Source organism: Neolamprologus brichardi, chromosome 16, assembly GCF_056152115.1.
Source record: "Neolamprologus brichardi isolate AB-2024 chromosome 16, ASM5615211v1, whole genome shotgun sequence".
Taxonomy (NCBI): domain Eukaryota; kingdom Metazoa; phylum Chordata; class Actinopteri; order Cichliformes; family Cichlidae; genus Neolamprologus; species Neolamprologus brichardi.
Window position 1 is genome coordinate 19849183 of NC_142119.1, and position 21636 is coordinate 19870818.

Genomic DNA, 21636 nt, shown 5'->3' on the forward strand with positions numbered 1-21636 from the left:
AAGGGAGCCAAATGATTGGCGCAGTTTAAAATAAATGAATCTTTTAAATACTGGCAGAGTCAGGGAGCTGGAAAATAGCGTAATAAATATGTAATAAATTAACCTTTAGTCAAACAGCCGAAAAGCAGGGTTGTAAAGCAGCTTACACGAGCCCAGCATCTGTGAGCAGGGTAAAGCAGCTTAAATAGTGCACTGCAGCAGATAACTAGTAATAATTACAGGCAATATTCACACAATTTAAAATCTGTAACACATAAGACTCTTCTTACTCCAGGTAATTAAAAACTCCCAAATTATAAACCATAAGGTTTATAGGTTTACAGTAAAACACTGCAGAATAGTTGAGATTACATATTTACTAGAATGATGAACATGGTTGCTTTAGCTTCCTGCATTTTTTCTTAATCAATATTATAATAATCAATAGTCCTGACAATGCAAACTCATGGATGTGAGATTTTTTTTTCATAATACATACAATAATCTTTTCTCCGTATGCCTGGAAACAGTGATGCTTTCCTTTTTTGTTAGGGAGACTAAAACAGTTTAGGGAGAGAATAATAGCATTGGATAATACTACACTGTTACATAACAACGGTTGTTCTTTGTGAGCAGACTCCGGGTCGGGTATGAGTTCCTGCCCCGAGTGGAGGAGTTTAAGTATCTCGGGGTCTTGTTCACGACTGATGGGAGAAGGGAGCCGGAGATCGACAGACGGATTGGTGCGGCGGCTGCAGTGATGCGGCCGCTGCACCGGTCCGTCGTGGTGAAGAGGGAGCTGAGAGTAAAAGCGAAGCTCTCAATTTACCGGTCGATCTACGTCCCTACCCTCACCTATGGCCACGAGCTGTGGGCAGTGACCGAAAGAACGAGATCGCGGATACAAGCGGCGGAAATGAGCTTCCTCCGAAGGGTGGCTGGCCTCTCCCTTAGAGATAGGGTGAGAAGTTTGGCCATCCGGGAGGGGCTCAGAGTAGAGCCGCTGCTCCTCCAGCTGAGGTGGTTCGGGCATCTGACAAGGATGCCTCCTGGGCGCCTCCTGGGGTTGGTGTTCCGGGCATGTCCCACCGGGAGGAGGCCCCGGGGCAGACTCAGGACACGCTGGAGAGATTATATCTCTCGGCTGGCCTGGGAACGCCTTGGTGTTCCCCCGGATAAGCTGGAGGAGGTGGCTGGGGAAAGGGAGGTCTGGGCCTCTCTGCTTAGGCTGCTGCCCCCGCGACCCGGCCCCGGATAAAGCGGATGAAGATGGATGGATGGATGGATATAAAGACAAGTTGAGAACAGACTGATTCAAACAGTTTCACTAGTTGTGGCACCTTGTGACTAGACTCCCCGTCCAAGCTGGTGGTGGTGACGTAGCAGGTCCCATCAGGGCGACTAGAGGAGAGAAGAATGAGGTCACAGGGGAATGTCTCATCTTCCTTCACCACAACGATGTCCCCCACCTGGAAGAGGACAAACAGTGGTTTCGATATCATTAATAATAAATACATAAACACAGAATTAGTGACAGGGACTGACAAACCTGTTAGAAATCCTTTACCATCTCTCTTTTTAAAAAAAAAAAAAAAAATCAGAAATTGCATAACGGATTATGCGAGCAGAGCAGCTTAAACTCTGATAAATCCCATCTCCACGGTGACCATACACATGACACACGCTCTCTGATTTTGCATGATTAATGTATTCATCATTATTCCTGCTCCCAATTCATACTTTAATCCTCTCTGATCTATGGAAGGAAGAAACCTTAGCACTAAAGAAAAAAAATCCCCCAGAAGACAGACACAGACAGCTAGAGAGAGGCAGAAAGACAGGAAAGAGACAGTGACAGATAAAGCCAGGCAGGAAACATAAAAAAAAAAGAAAAGAAAAAAAAAGTATATTTGTGCATTTGGGCTTTCACTTGGTAGATCTGTGCAAACTATATACTGAGGTTCCCACATAGTCTGCATTAACTCCACTTTAAGAGCAGCAGACACAGCAGAAATGACATGTAACCACCACCAATTACAGATTATGAAAAAACAATGCTTCAAAACGAGAATGAATGTGTCGTTATTTATGAGTCCTTAATAAATTGGCAATGCAGTTTAAAAATGATCTCATTTTATTGTCTCAACAAGTCGTCGATTACTCATTTATGCTCTACCCTACTCAGATCAGCTGGTTGCTGTGTATGTGGCGGTCCAAACACGTAAACAGTAATGGAAAAAGGACTGGTTCTTATACAGGGATTTTCTACTTGAGCAGGCAAAGCACTTTCATACAGCATGCCACATTCACCCATTCATACAAACACCGTTTTTTATGCTTCTTCTAAGTGTTTTCTATATTCTGATGAACGCTTTAGAGCAGCGGTCCCCAACCTTTTTTGTGCCACGGACCGGTTTGTGCCCGACAATATTTTTACGGACCGACCTTTAAGGTGTCGCGGATAAATACAACAAAATAAAACTAGTACCGGTATCGAAAAAAAAGAAGATTTATTCATAACACGCGTGAAAAGACCCAGGAAAACCGAGTAAACAATAAAAACGATAACAAAATAACGCTGAAAACGGATAAAAACCCTGAAAACCGTACATTTCACACCTGAGCCTCAACTCTCGCGGCCCGGTACCAAACGACTCACGGACCGGTACCGGTCCGAGGCCCGGGGGTTGGGGACCGCTGCTTAAGAGAGCAACTGGTGGTTCAGCATCTCACTGATGGAGACTGGAGCAGCCTGTCTACCTCGTGACCTACAGGCACTCCTGTGTCGCCAACAGGTAAGTTTTAGAGTTGTAACACCCATTACATGGTTGAAGGGTGTTTCTCCGCTCTCTTCTTTCCTTTTTTTCTAGCAGATAAATTAAAAATTTATCGGCTGCTATAACTCCCAATGCAGATTCATCATCAGACTGATATTAGCACACACATAATATCGGTCAGGCTCTATTCTATGCATCTACATTTTAGGTGATGGGCTAGTATTAAGCAGTCGGATGTTTTCATTCATACTTGGATGATACAGGACAGATTACTGCAGAGTAGCATGCCAGCTGAGTGACACTAGTTTATATTTTTCACAGAAATATTGGCATTCGCCCTTGCATTTGGTACCACGAGCAGCACTGCTGTAAATAAAGCCACACTAACAAATGCAAATTAATGAGCCTTATTTCCACTATTACCTCGACACAAGAGTGTTTTCATACAGAAAGAGGTGTAATGGCTCTATGAAAAGAAGAAGAGTTAATTTGTGCATTAAAGTGAACAGAATCGGATAGTGGGCTGAGAAGATTCCTTGAGTCATATTTTAATAAAGGGAACAATGGTGGTTTCACCTGAAACGATAATACTGGAATAACGTGAAATCCTGTGTGAGCTGAGATGGAAAAGATGGAAACATTAAAAAAACAAACAAACTACCAGTTGGATCAAAGATGGGATGTGAAATTATGAAAATCATTTGCAATCATGGCAAACTGAATTACACCAAACAGAGATTTACTGTTGCATCAGAATGATAGAAGAGAACATCAGAGGATGATGACAGGAATATCCTAAATCGTGAAATACATCAGTCGTCTTCGTCCTCCGAGGGACTTGCGCGCTACACCAGGGGACAATCTATCACAGCTTCAGGGAAATTAATTGGTGGGAAAGTGAAGAGAGAGCAAAAGCAGCAGTAAAGAAAGTTCGAGAGGACTGCAGAGAGGAAGAGAAAGGGGTGGGCTGGTGAGAGCGACAGTTACAGGGGAAAAAAAGTGAGCTATGCAGCAGAACAGCAGTGTTGCTTTGTGGCCTCAGGTGCTATGCTGCTCTAATGAGGCCATTCTTACCCGTAGCTTGTGACTCTGTGTCCTCACCACCTTCCCCTGCTGCACCACGTCCACCGGACACTCGTTTATAGAGCAGTCAGCTTTGTGTCTGAGCCAATCCTCGTAGCCCTGAGAGAGATGCAGCAAGTGGGTTGCAGCAAGGGAAGGGATAGAAAACGAGATTGTAAGGGGAGGCGGAAAAAAAAGGAGGAAATAAATATGTGTGTGTGTGTTGGCAGTGGGGAAACAAAGAACATAGACTGTTGTAGAAGCAGAATCGGGGCCAGCACCAGATCAAGAGAGAGGAGAGCAAGAGGTCAAAGTCATACATAGTAATTAATTAGCATCGCACTTTCTGGGCTTGGTGACCCGTTTCCTGGATTCATAGCCAATGTGTCATGTTTTAGATTTATGTCCTAGTAAAGCTCTGGCTTCCTGAGCGAGAATAGCTCTATCTATCACTGATAGTACCCCATCCCTCAGTACTGGGAGGGAACGGAGAGGATGCATCGCCCAGAGTCACGGGATCCTCAGCTCGAATGATTAACAGAGGAGACCATTCATGATCATATTTCTCACATCAGCAGACAGATTCAATGGCATGCCCCTTTGCTGGGAGTGGAATGTGTATATACAGATAATAGAGCAACGGAGAACGGAGAGTGCGTGGGTATTTGAGGCCAGCAGTTGATGCGTATAGAGGATAATCGTGGGCAATTTTTCTTGGACATATAAGCATACTTGTGTGCATCCTACCTGTTTGATGGCGGTGACTGTGATAACAAAGAAGAGGGGCAGGCCACTAGTGACTGGGCTGGTGGGGGTGTCGATGATGAGCTGCAAGGGAAAGAAACAGGAGGAGGAAGACGTAGAGTGGGGGGGGGGGGGGGGGGGGGTGAAGAAGTGGCCACAAATAGAAGATAGGATGTCAAGTGAACAGCACTGTTTCAATGTGCATCAGTGAAGAGCTTTTAAAACCAAGAACCAGATCTTCAAGCTTGGGATCAAATTTGATCTTTTCCTTTAGGATTAACCTCCTGGGATAGTTATGATCAGTATATTTAGACGTATACACCCCTACAGTTTCAGAGACACATTGTCATTATTTCAGTTTAAAAAATGTTACTAAATTACAAACACATCCTCAGCACGCCCCATCATCAATAAATGCATGCACCCAGTCTGTGGCCATGTTTCAAACTCCTCTATCAAGGCAACTGCTGGAAGAGAAATTGCCTTAATAGACCGGAACTATTAACTATCTGACTATTATCACTAGTCCATCCTTGCATTGTTATTCAGCCACTATATTTGATACAATGTGGCAGTTCAGAAGAAGAAGAAACGCTTCTGACGTACAGAGAGAGCACTACAACAATCCATTCGAGAAGGTGGACTTTGCAAATTTGCATTAGCCTCAGATGACTGAGTGCTCTTATTTTGAAATATGTGAACGATAAGGGAGTGTCTAAACAGCTATCAGCACTCATATGATTAAACAGTGCACACAGCCACATAATGAGACAGCACCACTGTGACTTCTGGCAATTATGAATCAATTCCAGACTCTTAACAAATGTAAAATCAGCAGATTCTAAAACAACCAGAGATCCATATTAAGGGTGGAAATCAAAGAGTGACACAAAACACCATTACTGTTTCCAAAGAACTTGTGAAGCTGTGTTTAAAAGAAAGAAACCAACCCCCCCAAAAAAATTTGGAAAAAAAATGATTTGCTAATTCTACAAGGACAGAAATCTGGCATGAACATACAGTATCTTCTACAGAGAGTGCACAAACATGCAGTGCCTACAGTGCTCGCACAGTAGGCAGATTAAAGAGATGTGGAAAAATAATTGTCATTAATAAAGCCGAAATCTCACCTGAACCAAAAATATGACCAAAAAGTAAAAATTAGCGATTCTTCTGAACTGCTCAAACAGGTTCTTGGGAATGAAGTTCCAGAAGGTGTACTGTGGAAGAGAGTAACGGCAAACTTACTATCAAGGCATTTAGAAGAAAAGAAAAGCAAACATCATAACAGTTCCTGTGCCAAAAAACAATGATAAAGACAAAAAAAAGTAAAGCATCCTTTAAAAAATAAAAGAAACACAGCTACAAAACAGGATTACTTGGTTGCCTGAGTATAAAACTAACATAGCGTGATGATAAAAAGTGTTACAGCAGTGACTTGTGGGCTGAGGACCGCTCACCTTGGAGGACACAATGCGGTTGTCGGGATAACGCTGAGGGATGTACGCCTCAGCTCCTGGAGGGGGTTCTTTATGCCCGATATACACCGTCCGACTGTCCACCCAGATCTCCTCCCCGACACACTGCAGAAGAAAGAAATAACATGCAGATATAAATAGCAATAGAAGATAGGGACAAGAAACTGGGTTATATCACAAAGTGTCCGATTACAATTAATGACCTCCTTACTATTATCTGGCTTACATCAATTGAAACGATGCAGCTGAATAACACCAATATTTTACCAGCACCTCCTTAAAACATGACTTCACAGCATGGAAGCATAGTTTACCAATATATGAGCAGCCAGTATACATTATTGTAGATAATATACAACTAACCAAAAAATACTTGCAAACAGTATTTATACATTTTTTTGATTAGGATCAAGAAAAACAGAGTCCTAGATGAAAAACTGCAACAGAATGTTACACAAGACTGTGTTACACGACTTCTGTGACTTCTTTTAACAAACAACTTTACAGACAAGACAAGCCAAATTGAAGGATGTGTTAATGTTTGTGATGCGTGTAGGTGGGTTCGGCTCTGAGTCACGGTACAGTGGATTTGTCATTTATCTTTTTCTTCCTGCAGAACAGTCAGGATATTCTGCAGTCAGCCCTCTGCTCCATCTTTCGATTACTCTCTTCCATCTGCACAGGTCCAAAACACAGCTATGTTGTTGCTCTTACAATTTTCAACTGATTCAGTGGCTTGAGTTTAAAAAATTAAATACACATCAGTTCCCGTGCATGCAAACCATCCCCAGGGCTTAACAGAATGCACCGTGGGACTTCACCGCAGCACATTTTTTCTCAGAGGTGTCCCACATTAAAAGCTACTGCAGTAACAGAGCTCTCCGAGACCAAACAAGAATCACGAGACCAGGATTTGGCTGTTTGGGTCTACACAAGTCCTAATGTTTTGGCCTGAGTGGGCAGCGTTAGTGTAGACTTTGGCAAAGCGGCCGACCTGACACAGCTCAAAGCAGAAGTGTTGACCACTAGCAGAAAAGTTCTGGAACAAGCACTTTAGAGGGAGTAGCGCTTCACTGCTTCAAACGTCCTCAACATTTTGGCAGAGATGTAGCTCATTATTGTCAGTGAGAAAAAAAACCCCAACTTCTAATACATTTGTGCTCAGTCCACAGGACGTACATGTCCCAAATGTGTTTCCTGTCAACTTAATCCACAAGTTTTAACAAGTTTAAGATCAAATGAAGGTTAATGCAACATCACAGTGAATTCAATGCAAGATGAGACACCCAAATAGCTAACTGCAAAACTTAAAAGCAAAGAGACCCAGATCCTGGCATCAGATGCTTGGCAGTGAGATAAAAATAGACACAGATCCAACAGTGTCAGCCGACTGGGGCCCCTCCAAACTATTACGGGGTGGGGGAACAGCATGACCCAGACAAACACTGAAAACGGAAAGAAACCGAAAGAAACTCAAAGGCAGGCAGAAACCGAAAGCAGCAAAAGCAGAGAACAGGAAGAAATCAGCAACAACAGATTTCTACAGAAGAAAAAGGGTAACAAGGACAAAGAAAAGGATGTATAGGGAGAGTAACGGGGAGAGAAGGTGGTGCTGAGAGCAAAAATAGAAGCAGTTGTCACTGACATGATGCAGCATGTGCTAGTAATCTTTCATTTATTTATTTTTTGTAAAGGGAACTGACCAAATCAAACAGCTGTCCTGGTAATATTAAGCCACCTAACCTTGAGCCTTAGTTGTTTACTTTAAACGTCTTATAAATACCCGACATAACCATGATGTGCAAAGGAATTTCATGTTCTGTTATAAATACCGTAATAATATTTCTTTCTTATATTCAATTTTTTTAAGCTTTCCACTCTTCAACTAATTTAACACCAAAACAACAACAAAAAAAACTTGGTTACAATCAAACTCTCTGACCATACATTTGATGGTTTAATATTAAGAACAGTGTATTGGACCAAGGACGGCTTTGTACAATTTGTCATACTTCTTGCAACAAATCAAGCTAAGGATGTGATCCATTCAAAGGACAAACTGGGGATCTAAATGGGAGGCTGGAGAATAGAAAGCACTGTCAACTAAAAGGGCAATTTCCAAATACTCCTAATTTGGCATTCCAGGTTTTTCCTGCTATAGAAAGGGCTTTTGGTGGGAGGTTCACTTTATTTGACAAGAGGAAGCTACTTTCAGCTGGTCCCTTGTCACATGGGTAGTTCCACATATTTGATTTAACAGAGTTTGGCCTTTTGAACCAGTGACCTTTCAGTGGCCAAGTAAATGCATAAACCATGTGTATTTTTCACCTTAATTGGCAGCAATAAAGACACCAAGCAGGACAAAACACAAACTACAGGAGTAGATAAAAGTCTGAGCCTGGGTCACCTGATCCAGCCCCAAATATAGGTTTGATCGAAAAGGAAGTCTAATCATGTATGAGGGTGTTTATCTTCCAAATCTAAACTGAGAGCTGATAACACACATGAGAGGAGGCTGATAGTTGAAGGTTCTGGCTCCCCTTCTACTTTTGGTAACTCACAAAGTGCTCAGTTGTGGATAATATGGTGATATGAAATCTTTACGACGTGACTGACCCTGATCGCTCAGGCCTTTAAATGTGAGGAGAAGGACTATAAATTCAATTCTGGATTTAACAAAGAACCAGTGAAGAGAAGTCAGTGAGAGAGAAATGTGATCCGTCTTCCTGTTAGTGCTCTTGCAGCAGCATTTTGGTTCAACTGGAGACTTTCCATAAAGCTATCAGGAAAACCCGACTATAAGGAATTACAATAATCTAGCCTCAGATTCGTTATGCATTAGTGGGAGTTCAGGTTAAAGTTTTGCACTGTAGTCAGGACAAATGTGGAAAATGGTCATTGCTATTTCAATGAAACTGCTCGCTTACATCTTAAACATTCTAAATATTTACTTCTGTCTATTTCTACATTAGTTCAACCATTCTTCAAATCCACAGTTCTCTGAATTCGCCATCCATCTCCCCCATATTTCTATCTGCAGTGTTTTCTCCCTTTGTTCCCACCATCTCCTGGCAGCGAGTGTCACATTATGACAGCGTGACTGTGGGAGAGGGATGGAGGAAGACGCAGAGAGATTGCATTGTGGTGTGCAGTTATCTGATCATTAATCCTCACTGATCCGTATCAACTCGTGTCCCACAGCTCCCTCTTCACTCTGCTGCTCCAACAGATAAAGTGGCTTGGCGGCTGGTAGCAGGACATGGAGGCTTTGTCTTTATTAACAACCCCAACCAGCAGAGCGACGGGTCTTACGTCACCATCAATCATCAACAATGACAGGATATACTTTATTACAGCAAAGAATAAAAAATTAAATAAAAGAAACCACCACTACAACTTTCCCTTTTATGTTTCTGCACTGTGTGAAGCACTCCTATTAGGTAGGTGCTTTGCCATTTGTTTATAATTCGAAATGCTGCTTTAGAAAGCCATGAGAGTATTTCCAGATCTAGCATTGTGTCATAATGTACCTACCATTCACACAGGCTTTGCTCCATAAGCACTTAACGGCACCATGAATGCATATATTTTCATTCCAAAAACGCCAACTCAACCCCAGCAGTGCCATCTATGCCACCTCTGCAATGCTGTGCCTTTCTACTAAAGAGGGGCAATAAAAGACATATGCCATTAACTGGCTTGATTGTATGGTCATGTCTCATACTTCCTCCACTGCCGAGTCATGCTGTGCTGCACGCAGCATGTTTAGCAGTGATCCTTCATTAACCGACAGATCAAATTCCTCTGAGCGAGCCTTACCTTGATGAACTCCTCATGCTAACATAGAATGGACAACGTACACAACTCCAGAGCAGGATGTGATTCTGTTTAGCTTTATTCAAAACAGAAGCTATAACTAGACCATACTATTAAGCAATTTTAGCTCGTTTTAAAATATATATTGCTACAGAGCCTCAGAAATGTTATCTTTGAGTATTATGTGGATGCTACAGTGACTCCATGCGTAACTGTCTCTTATCACCTGGTGCATTTCTTTAGTTTAATTGGCACGATTCAACTTTTAATTTTACTGCTGCTGTAACCCATCGATATTAGCCATCTAATGGACTTTGTTGCACTCTAATGAGCAAAGCAAGTAATTCTGTGTAAATTTGGGGTGGTAACACTAAAACAAATGCAATAACCTATTAACAGAGGCTTTGAAGTCTGTTGTGGCACTGAACACGGATAACAAAAAGGAGCCTGAGGACCTTGATCAAAAAAAAAGACGCTCATTAGTCACTGATCACCACAGCAATACAGTACGCAGAGACTTCTACAGCATGTCTGCAGGTTCATTAGGCAAAGAGACAGATCACAGAGGCTTCATTATAATGGCTGGAGATCGAACATGTAAGATTTTTTCCTCAATTTAATGCTCTGATACAACATTAGTCAAGTGATGATGAGACTGGATTAGTGTCCCAGAAAATATCCACAGTATCCTCTTGGTGTTTTTTATTTGGTTTAATGAGACTTATTAGACTCTGTTGTTTATCAAATTTATTTTTGGGGGGTATAAAGTGAAATGAAAAAGGAAGTGGAAAATAGGGAGAGAGAACATGGCTCCTAAGGACAATATGGGCATTTAGGGATTCTAATCATTCATTAAAAATAGTGTTTGGGACAAATAATTATACAGGCGCAAACGAACAAACAAAAAAGGGAATGGTGACCCTTCAGCCCGCCAGCCAGCATTTCAAAAGCTTTAAAGAGCCACCGGATACCTCATAACACAAACACCGGCAACATTATCAAAGGATAAATATGAGCTGATTACTTTAACATGACAACATTTGTATTCCGCTGTTGTCCCAGCTTCCTCTCCCACTTCAGCTCGCTGTGATCCAACAGTTACATAAGTCTTTAATCCAGCTGTGCTACTTCTCCTCTCCCTCTCCTCTCTCCTTTTCCTCCTGCCACCCTAATCTGCATCCAAAAAAAAAACAAAAACCCAAACCCTCTCATTTTGTCTGCGTTTAACAGTGACATGATAATACAGGCTGGAAATGGTGTGTCATAAAGAAAACGTTGCCTTCGGGCCATGCTGCGAGAATCAAATTTAAAAAAAAAAAAAAATCAGTCTTATTTGCCAGCACAAAAGATGTGTGACTGCTTCCTCTGATATGCACACAGATCAGCGGGCAAAGCTCAACCCCAAACACAAATCCTGTGCGTTTTTGTCACCTACAGCTGCCATTGCTCCACCAATGCCCCATCTCCAAAGGGTGCAGCAGACAGGAATAGACTGCCCTTAACTGTTTGTAGCAGTGATGTGGCAAACAGTAATCTAGCAGGCTGTGTTCTGCCTTTCAACACCAGTCAGGACTCAAAGGGCTGTAAAGTTGCTAGAAACCCTTCTTAAGCCTTTCAGCGCGCAAGGTGCTGCTGGCACCTTTTTAATCAAAAGGGAAACATCGCTGGCCTTTCTCTTTTTATCTGCTGATTTTGTGAGAGGTCTCAGCATGAATAACAGTTTACATTTAGAGATAAGATAGAAGAGGGTTAGGATAGCAGAGGGGCAAGGGTAAATTACAGCTATATACAGCACAGTGCAGTGGGAATAAAGCAGATACGGTTTCAAATATTGAGACCCTAAAGGGCTGTTGTGGAAGTTAAAAGCATGAGGACATAATTATGCTATTACATGGCATCAGCTATTTCTAATAAGTCCAGCCCCATACACACAAGCACTATCTTATACAGATTATGACCTCATGCAGTTCTCACAGTTTGCAACAGTCTACGGCATCACTCCATCTCTATTATTACCAGATGAGAAAAGGGCACTCAAGAGGAAGGGGAGCAGAGGCCGAGAACACACATAACACACACACTCAGAGCACAGGTGGTCCTTTTACAGATAAATTTAATTATAATAAAGTCTCTTCCTGCAACGACTGCTAACATACCAGAAGAAGTCTGTGTGCACACTCATGCACCTATCAGCCTCTATATCTCAATGCATGAGGGCTCAGCCATTCTTTTATGCAAAAAAAAAAAGTTTAACAGACTTAAGTTGTTACGCAACAAAAATGTCCCATTTAAACGTCACGCACCACAAAATCTCATGACACCACAGTTTTCTTTCCCGATATTGTTTGCCATGGTGCACAGGCGCAATTCATCCGCAATTTTTCAGCCAGGGAAGAGGTGAACGAGCATGGCTGTATGCAGTGCATTCCGAGGTTTCATCTAATTATAAAGGCATATGCAACAGATCTGAACTATTAAAGCAATGAGCAATATTGTTTTGAGGTATCTACAATACTTTATAGCATCACTGACCAACTGCCAACATGTTTCAGTGATTTTATAGTTTTTAATGACTCTCTGTTGAAACAAAGACACCTGAAACAACAATGAAAATTTGTATTTTTTTTAATCTCTAACAAAACTAGGTTACACATATATGGCATTGCAAAACTGGCCAGAAAAACCAGGAAGCTCAAAGAGCAGAGTAGCAGAAATGCTTCAAGCAAGAAATCCTGAATTGATGACAGTAACAATAAGGAAACTAGTTGCAAAAGCAATGGCTCAAAAACCTGCCCTGTGGTTTAAAGTGGGCCAAATCAAATTTGCATCCTCTAACGGCCAAAGAACATGCACAGTCTTTTTTAAACAACACTGACAAATAATTAGAGGGCTGGCTACATTTGGGCAGCAACCTCAACTTGGGTGTACTTGGCTCCATCTGGACTAAATAAAAAAGGCTTGGACCCTGTCCTCATCTCATGTAAGGATGTAAGGTTTGTTCTACTACGCACCCTCATTACCCGAGCATCTGTTATAATACGGCAGGGTTAATAGAAGGTGATACACAACTAATAGGTGCCAAGGCAGTCATCATCCATCCCCCCAGTTGCAAATCAATATGCAGAGGATTTAATTTGTGATTAATTGCATGTCTATTTAATATTGCAGGATGCAATTGGAAAAAAAGAGCGAGGGATCGTAATGATGATGACCTCCCTCCCAGATCTGATTTCCCCTGATATTAGCCCTGCTGAAACATCAGTCAAGCTCCACGCACACTGTCGCTGGCCTGCTTCGCACACATGTGCACACACATAGACACCAAGGGGTACGAAACAGGCTTGAATGATGAGAAAGATAACTCGATACACGCTCGGCTATTGTCACTGCACCTGAGCCAGATTTAAGGTCACGGGAAAGGGCCACAGACGGCAGCAGATTTACCAATGCTCTATAGGTACACAGTCTGATGAGCATCACTGGGCCTGTCAAAGCAGATTCCTAATAGTCATTTTTTTTCTCCTCTAATTCAGGCTCCCACCGACCAGCTGCCTCATGTCCGGATAGATAATCAGTGGCTGTTGATGACAGAGACTGAGAACAGACTAACCAGTAATATTATTACAGCTTGCAATCATTACTGTGTGGATATTTCCTGCTCACAGGCAGACCTGATTGCTCATTAGAGATAAATGATTAAGCTTTGATGGCCTCGCCTTTCTTAGAACCTCATCAACTTAACCTGAGCAACTTCTATCAAGCTAGAGGTGACTGCATGGCCTCTCACTTCTTTTGAGTCCCAGCCATGAGGAAGTTTAGTATGCATGCATGCATTTTTTCGTTAATTCTACACATTCACCAGTCATCACTGCATCTGTAGCTACTGGAACATTCTCCATTCAGCTCCACAAAAACATCGCAAAGCCCACAGCCACCGGCCTGTGCCAACAAAACAAAACAAAATAAAACAGCTAGAGTCAAATGTGTATTATTGCAGGAAGTTATTTATCACTCTCACACAAACCCTCTGAGCAAATGTACACGCAACACGGTTTTAGGTGCAAAAACCAAAGCCATGAAAACGTGTATCAGAGCACTTCCAGTCACCGAGCTACACTTGTGTGACAGTGTTGACAGACACACTGGGGGCCTTACGTATCTGCTGATGATATTCCGGAGCAAGCTGAAATCCATCGTTTACACGGCTACACTGCGCGACAGAGACGTTCAGCTCTCCCTGGATGGATCTTCGTAAGCGCTACCTCGTGTAGATCTTTCCACGAGGATCCATCGCTCACCTCCTCCACCGTCGCCGCCGCGTGTCTGCGATAATGAGGAGCAGCGGTCTCTCAGTCACTCGGCGGCTCTGATTTTCATGGCATCCCTGGGAAGAGCCATGCAGCCCCCGAGAAATTACAACGACCCCTCACCAGCGCTGCTGGCTACATTTTACACTGATTTTCAGCGCTTGCAAACCTCCAAACCCGCGGGTGTTCTTGCAGGGTGCTCTCCGTGTGACGAGTCCTTTTATTCTTGCAGGAGACGGTCCCTCGTGGAGTCTGTGTCCTGCTCTGTGTTCCCAGCGGTGGCCCTCGATGTAGCGGTGCTGCGAAACGTCCAAAGCGCTCATCTGTCAGATGACTACGCTGCGCGTGCGCAATGGCATGTCTGGCGTCTCCCGGGATATTATGTTGAATGCTGCACCGAACGAGCGATATCCACATGCAGAAGCACAAGAGGGAAGAAAACGAGCACAGGTCCAACATCATAAACCCCACGTCCTGAGACAGCACGATTAAGCCTGTTAGACCTGGACAACTTTAAGTCAGTCTGTTTTAAAGATGGACCATTTAGTTGGAAAGAAACGCTTACTTAAATAAATAAATAAATAAATAAATAAGCATAATCAAAATTAGAAAATACTCTACTAAAATTCATACATTCAAACTGCAATCACGTAAAAATGTACATATAAAATAAGCAGTTGCTCCTCTCCATTAGTAGACTGTTATTATGCAGGAAAATGGAATTTACTTATGGCATATTTCAAGTGCTTATTACAGAGTGCTGTGCAAACGTTTTGACATGCACAAATGTGCAAACATTAGTATATAATGTAGTATATAAGGCAATAACAGAGGTTGTACAAATGTAATGAGCTTGAAGGTCAGTATTTGGTATCACCATCGTAATTCTTTAACACAGCCTGAACTCTTAGACAGGCTTTCTTGTAATTTCTCAAAGTAGTCTTCTGGAATAATTGACATGAACGACATTCAAAGCCCTTCTTTGTACACTGCCTTTTGTTCTGTTCTCTGTCAAGAGAACAAATTCTTCAATAATGTTAAAGTGAAGGCTCTGGGGAGTATAATCAGTGACTGATAGTGTTGCATTGTATGATTTTTCTGTCTGGGTATGCTTTTACTGCACTGGCAGCATACACTTTCCAGATGTTATATCACAGTGGATCAAAATCTGGTGGTACGTTTCCATCAGTCTTGACAAGATACCCAACACTAATGGCTGCAACGCCTCTCCAAACCAGGACAGAGCCTCCACTGTGTTCTACAGATGGGTGTAAATGCTCACAGCTGTACCTCTGTCCAGACCTCCTCCGTACATATTTACAAAGATTTGAATTAAAAATTTGGATGCATCACTCCATAAGACCTGTTGCCACTGTCAGCATATCTCCATTCCACAGCTTTTTTTAACGAGACACTGCACAACACGCTGAGATATGCCAGGTTGTCAGATGATAGCTCTTTGGGAATCACCTTGTTGCTGCAGTATTTTATGCCTCTCAAACTATGGTAACTTTAGATTCATCAAAAAATGGGAACAATTATGTGTTTTTGCAATAGGCTGCTGGTAACAAAGTTTGTAAACATACCATTTAAAATTGGTTCTTTGCTAGGTTGTCTGTTATGTGTAGAGCATTCCTCTGAAAATGCTCAGGTACAAGGACTAGACAGAAAATGAATGAAAAAGCAGCCAATGCCCAAAGAAAAAGTTGGCTGACTATTGCTTTTAAAATTTGAATCTGCAATTATCTCAGATTTACAGCTATTTCAAGTACAGCAATTAAGTTTAAGTTCAGAAAAAGACAATTTAATTCAGATGTGCCAAACATACAGCAAAGCCAGTTCTGCCACATTATCCAGTCCTGAACACTGGATACAGAAATTAAATGTTTCAGAGAAGCATTTTTTTTCACTGTTTTTCTTTGCGAATGGATCATGCCATACAAACTCGATTTTATCCAGTATCGTCACTTTTACCATCCTCTTACTGACAACAGTAAGACATTACTCATTGACCAGCCATTCCACACAAAGGTAAGATAGATGAACCCAGGAGTTGTGACCACTTACTTTTTTATCTGTTCACAAGAGGATGTGTTTATATGTATGGACAGAAAATCTTCAGAAAAATTAGTCATGAAGGAAGAAGACCCAAATGTTGTCCAGAATCCAAATCTTTCCTCCGGAAGGATATCCTTCAGTGTGGCAAACAATCTAATTGAGGAGTAGGAAAACAACACAAAACAAGTCCACAAACCAGTCCAGAGGCCACACACAAGAACAAACGAGAGGAACCCTGGAAAGCAGGTAAGAAAACTGCAGGTATACAGACAAGGCTGATGACTGCTGTGGCAGACAAAACACAGGCGACACTAACAAGGGTGATCTGAACAATCACACAACAAAAATGAACAAAAACAGAAAATAAAACTCACAGGAATACCCAAAGACCAGTAATAACAAAATAAATCAGGAAACGACTCGATGGGAGAACAACGTTGTTATGTTTATGCAATGGTTTTACTGGTCAAGCCGGTGGTCTGAGTCACACGTGGCCTGTGATCTAAAAGGATGTCAGCAACCTGGACCTAACTTTCTAGAAATAATTGCTCAAATGTGCCAGGAGTGAACAGTGTTCTTATGTTCTTAAGAAATAAATCAGAAGTACACTAGAACACACACAAATACAAAGTCTGCAGACAACCTAGCAGAAATCAGCCAGCTCTAAAGCACACAAACCTACAGGTGTATGCAGAAATAATATGATGAAGTAGAAACCTAAAATCTAAAATTAGCTCCACATCCATCTGAGGGCATAAATCTGGCAGCAGGGCAGAAACACATGATGTCTTCCCCAGATGCTTTTATTTGTGGAATTATGACTTTCAATTAGCACTGACGCTATTAATAATGCAGGGATCCAGCACTTTCATGTCTGACCTGCTAATGTTTAATGTAGCTGTTTACGTCCCTCAGGGCACTTAATGGCTGATGACGAGCCCACCTTGGCATGCAAATTACACAGTCTTCTGTCTTTATCGGCTGTGACAATTATATGCATGTGTAACGCCATTGTTATGTGATTGAAGTATTCCTTCTTGCCTCTTTTAACCTTTGTTTTCCCACAAAAAGCTCATTGATAACAAGGGTTTAAGCTAGCTTATGAATGTCCCCACAGGAGGTATAAAATACTGTAGTGTATGCACTGTAATGTGTGCTATAAGGCTAACAGAGGGATTCCTGACTGATAAAACAATGTTTTCATGTTCACACACTATACCCTTGTTATAACAGGAGGAATGAATGAAAACCAAAAATCATTCTCCGAATAGCACATCTGGCTGGATCTGTTGTTTTGTTTGTAACTGGCCTTAATTTCTAAAGTAAATGGGCCAAAAATGTACCAAAATTAGCAGCATATGATAATGTTTCTGCTGTTGTTGCTGATATCATCACATAGTTCACTGGCTGTAACTGTTCCATCTGAGAGGAAGAACTAGGTCATTGTTCATTTCTTCCTTCTGTCTTCTGTGTGGGTGAACGACAGCAGCATATGGGGCAGTGGGTTACTTCTCTGTCGCCATCAGGCTGTTGTGGGCAGAAACTCTTTAACAATTAACTTTCCCTACAGGCTCAAGAGCTCAGATTGCTCAGTATAAGGCATGCTTGTATCATATAGCCATCTTTACACTATAGTACATTCAGAAGTTGCCATGTCAGTATCTTTTTATCATGTTTTAATACTAATTAATCATGAAGTATGATAATATAATCCATAGTCACATTGATTGATTCATTTGAACTACAGCAGGTTTGCCAGGAATCTTTTTCTGCTAAAGTAAAAATATTTGTTGGTATTGTAATAGCAGCTAATCTTGTGAGTCCTTCTAGCAGAAGGTTCTAGTATCAGTATCAGTAGTTCATGAAGTGATAACTGTTTACTGTTGTCAAATGACAGAGGATCTAATTATTCCAGTACACGAGCTCTGGTCGAATTCTTGTTGTCTGATCTCATTACAAAGTTTCAGTGTGTACTTTTGTGTTTTTACTCACCATAATAACAAAGTTATTATGTACTGACATATAGACCATATGGACAAAATTACTGGCAGCCTACATTATACACCTAAATGAGCTGCTCAGCCACTGAAACCATGCCAGAAGCTCCCAGTACACTGTTTGTGTGCTGATGGTAATGCAATAGGAGGTTTGGAGTGCTGGAGTTATTGAGGCGACTTTTACACACTTTGTGTGGTCTACCACTTTGTGACTGAGTTGCTGTGGTTTCCTTACATTCACCTTGCATTAAAACTGCTTCCAGTTGATCGTGTAGTATGTAAGAAGGAAAGTATTTTATCGTATTACAGTAAGAAGTTACAGTAAGAATCAAGCCAAAATTCGGTGAGCTCTTTAGTGCAACCGATTTTTTCACAAATATTTGTAAATGTTAAATGCATGACTAGGTGCTTGATTTTACACATGTGGCACTGGGAGTGCAAACACCTGAATTCAAGGATAAAGAAATGTGGCCCAGTACTTTTGTACATGTAGTGCATCATTTACAAAGTTGATAAATGCTGTGAAAACACTAAGATGCGTGTGATTAAAGGCTTTGTGGTTTAAAGGTGTTTCATAAGTGTTTCTAACTGAAGGTAGCTGGCTAAATATTCAAAAAATACTGTAAGTCATCAAGTTTCCATATGCTGACATGCAGTAGGGTAGCCAAACTACTAAAATATTTATAGAAAACATTTTTACATAACTTTTTTATGTGTGTTGTTTAATCATTGGTGCTCTCGTTACATTACAAGCAGCTGACAATGCACTGTTGTCAGCACTGGATACTATTATGCTGTAGATGTGAATTTGTTCTAGTATTGGTTTGCTGACACTGGACGTTAAACGATCTGTGAGAAATGGCTGGATCTTGTTTGAGACATCTCTTCTCAAAAGCTATGCAAGGATAAGTATTTTAAGTAGAACAACAATCATACATTATTTTAGGTATGTAGGCCTTAAACATAAAATGTTGATTGCAATTCTGTGATTTGTTTAAATAAATATAAAAAGTGTTTGTAAAGCTTCAGTTGTAAGTATCTAATTTGTTTTCAGCACAAAATATGACATTCATAAGGGAATGAAGGCTGGATTAAGATCAGTTTATGGGCTTTGACAGTGAATGTTTACCACTATGGTTATTTGGGAAAATCAAAAGCTTAATAGATGACTGGTGAAGGTTAGCTGGAGAGCTTCAGCATGAGTACTCAGGAAACGCTGGTATATGGTGCCATCTAGGGGTCGCCGTGCAAAAGCACATTAGATGCCCCAACGTGCAACACGCTTATATCTGCCCCACGGCGCTGCTGGTGCAGATTCAGGTAATTTGGTAGCTAATTAATTGCTTTGATTAGCTGTAATTGGAGGGCCGTTGAAGCACGAGTTAACCCTGTATCATGGGAGAGCAAATTAACAGAAGGTAACAATTAGGTCTATAGTCTTTTGTCAGCCGTTCGTTCATTCATGAAGCTTCCACGGTGTCAGCAACATCAGGCTGATGTGCTGTGACTTGACTGAATGAGTTTTAGAGTGTGTTTGGTGTGCGAGTGATTGCTCGGGTGAGTCGGTAAATGAAGAAGTGAATCAGCTTTCGGGTTTCTGTGTGACCTCTCGACTCGTGTCCGAGGTTAATGAATGTGGTTAATGCGGCTTGCGACACTGAGATCGTGTCAGTGTGCACGGTGCGCGCCGCAGGACGCCGGTGCCCCTCTGAGCAAAACAAAATAATAGGTGTGTTTGTGTCTCTGGCGGTGCTGATGCGCGTCACATGCCTTCTCTCCATGCCCGGTCCGGGTGCCAAGAGAGGGGCTTAAACCTGCGTCTGGAGATGGGAGCTGTGAGATCCCAGGGAACGGATGCTTGGCACCGTGAAATAGGATTTGGGAAGGACCGAAGCAATGAAGCGAGAGGGAGAAAAGCCACTGCCAAGTCCTCTCTACGGAATTGGTGCCCCCCTCCTCACCCCTTAAACACATTCAGTTTGCGTGCGCGCGCGCGCACACACACACACACACACACACACACACACACACGTGGCTATATGAAGAGCAGAAAGAGGGGGTTGTGAATGGAAAGAGAAGAAAATAGAGAGTTTAAGAAGTCGAACAGCGTTTGGAGCAATATCATACAGTCAGTGAGACATTGACCTCAACATGTGTTCCTCGTCGTAACCAACTCTTACAACTCTCTAATCCTGCCGCGGTGTTGCCAGGTGCTTCCTGTTTGCTTATTCGTGGGTGTAAATGTCCGCAGAGGCATATGGCATACGTGTGTGCGTAGACTATTCCCTATAAGAGGCTGACAAGACACGGAGAGAAATGGGAGGGAGGAATAGCAACATAAGGGGGTGGGGCTCCCCACTTGGCTGTCAAATACTGTGATTGATTTCCCACCCCGTGTTATCAAGGCCAGCAGCCACAAGGATCCTAATACACACAAGCTATGAGCAGCCTCAATGCACTGAAAATAGGTCTATCAAGTCTCTCGCTCGCTCCCGCTCACGTGGTCATAACAAATATCTAATCAGCATAATTGGCTCTGCGCGCATCGAGCAAAGAGAGCAGAAGAAAGAGAAAACATAGTTGGCTCAGGGTGTCTCCAGTCTTGACAGTGTACGAGACAGAGAGAAAAAATCAGTTAGGAACCTGAGCACAGACGACTGAGGATGTGTGGAGTCACATTTCTACTTCATCTCACACGTTTATTTATCTCACTCGGCGTGATCAGATCTGATCTGAGGAAAGCAGGTGAACTCGATAAGCCTCGCAGTCTAAGACAGACGGATGTTGTTCAAAGTGGGGACATCAGTAAAGAGTGAAAGAAAACTGGAGGCAAAAAAAAGTTAAACCCCTGTCTTCGTCACACTTTCTTATTCTCTTTCTGCTTCCACCTGTCTTTCCTTCTCTTACCTCTTGCCCCCCCCCCCCCCCCCCCCCCCCCGAATGATTTCTCTCTCATTCTCCCCCACACACCTCCAATTTTCTACAAAAGGACTTGTGCAATTTTGCCATTACTCATATTATTGCTGGTGGCTGAAACCGAGTCTTGGCTCCATTCCTCAGGGGTAATTGGAAACTGCAGGTGTGAGAGGGCACATTAGCATACACAAGCCTTGCACAGCATACTGCTTCAACCCTAATGGCAGCATGAAAAATACATCTATCACGCTAATGCCGAAGAGACGGATGTGTTCTGTAGTTACACCACTGAGACCAGTCATAAAAATGCGATATCCTGTGGCGTTAGAGAGCCGGTGCACACTTTTTCCCAAAGTGCGTCTGTTTGTGCTTTTACCCGCCACGCAAAGAAAGAAAGAGGAGAGGGGGGCGCGCATCTTGTAGTATGTTAATTTAAAGACATTGACAGGTGTATTTTTCAAATATCTTAAATATGTCACAAGTTATATGAACTGTGGCTGAA

General features: G+C 42.1%; 1 protein-coding gene across 7 annotated transcripts in view; it reads right to left on the bottom strand.

The window, feature by feature from the left end:
• LOC102782232 (phospholipid-transporting ATPase IH-like) overlaps positions 1-14475 on the bottom strand; it is a 32499-nt gene extending 18024 nt beyond the window's left edge. For 5 of the 7 annotated variants that reach the window (XM_035906752.2, XM_087853072.1, XM_087853071.1 and 2 more), the window contains exons 1-6: positions 14012-14475; positions 6023-6145; positions 5693-5782; positions 4566-4646; positions 3831-3938; positions 1320-1448 (exon numbers count right to left, since the gene is read on the bottom strand). In XM_035906752.2, coding sequence (XP_035762645.1) covers positions 1320-1448; positions 3831-3938; positions 4566-4646; positions 5693-5782; positions 6023-6145; positions 14012-14050 — 570 coding nt within the window. In that variant the 5' untranslated portion in view covers positions 14051-14475. The remainder of the gene's footprint in view (positions 1-1319; positions 1449-3830; positions 3939-4565; positions 4647-5692; positions 5783-6022; positions 6146-14011) is intronic. The other 2 variants (XM_087853070.1, XM_087853069.1) reach the window with 2 other exon arrangements.
• Positions 14476-21636: the final 7161 nt, after the last annotated feature.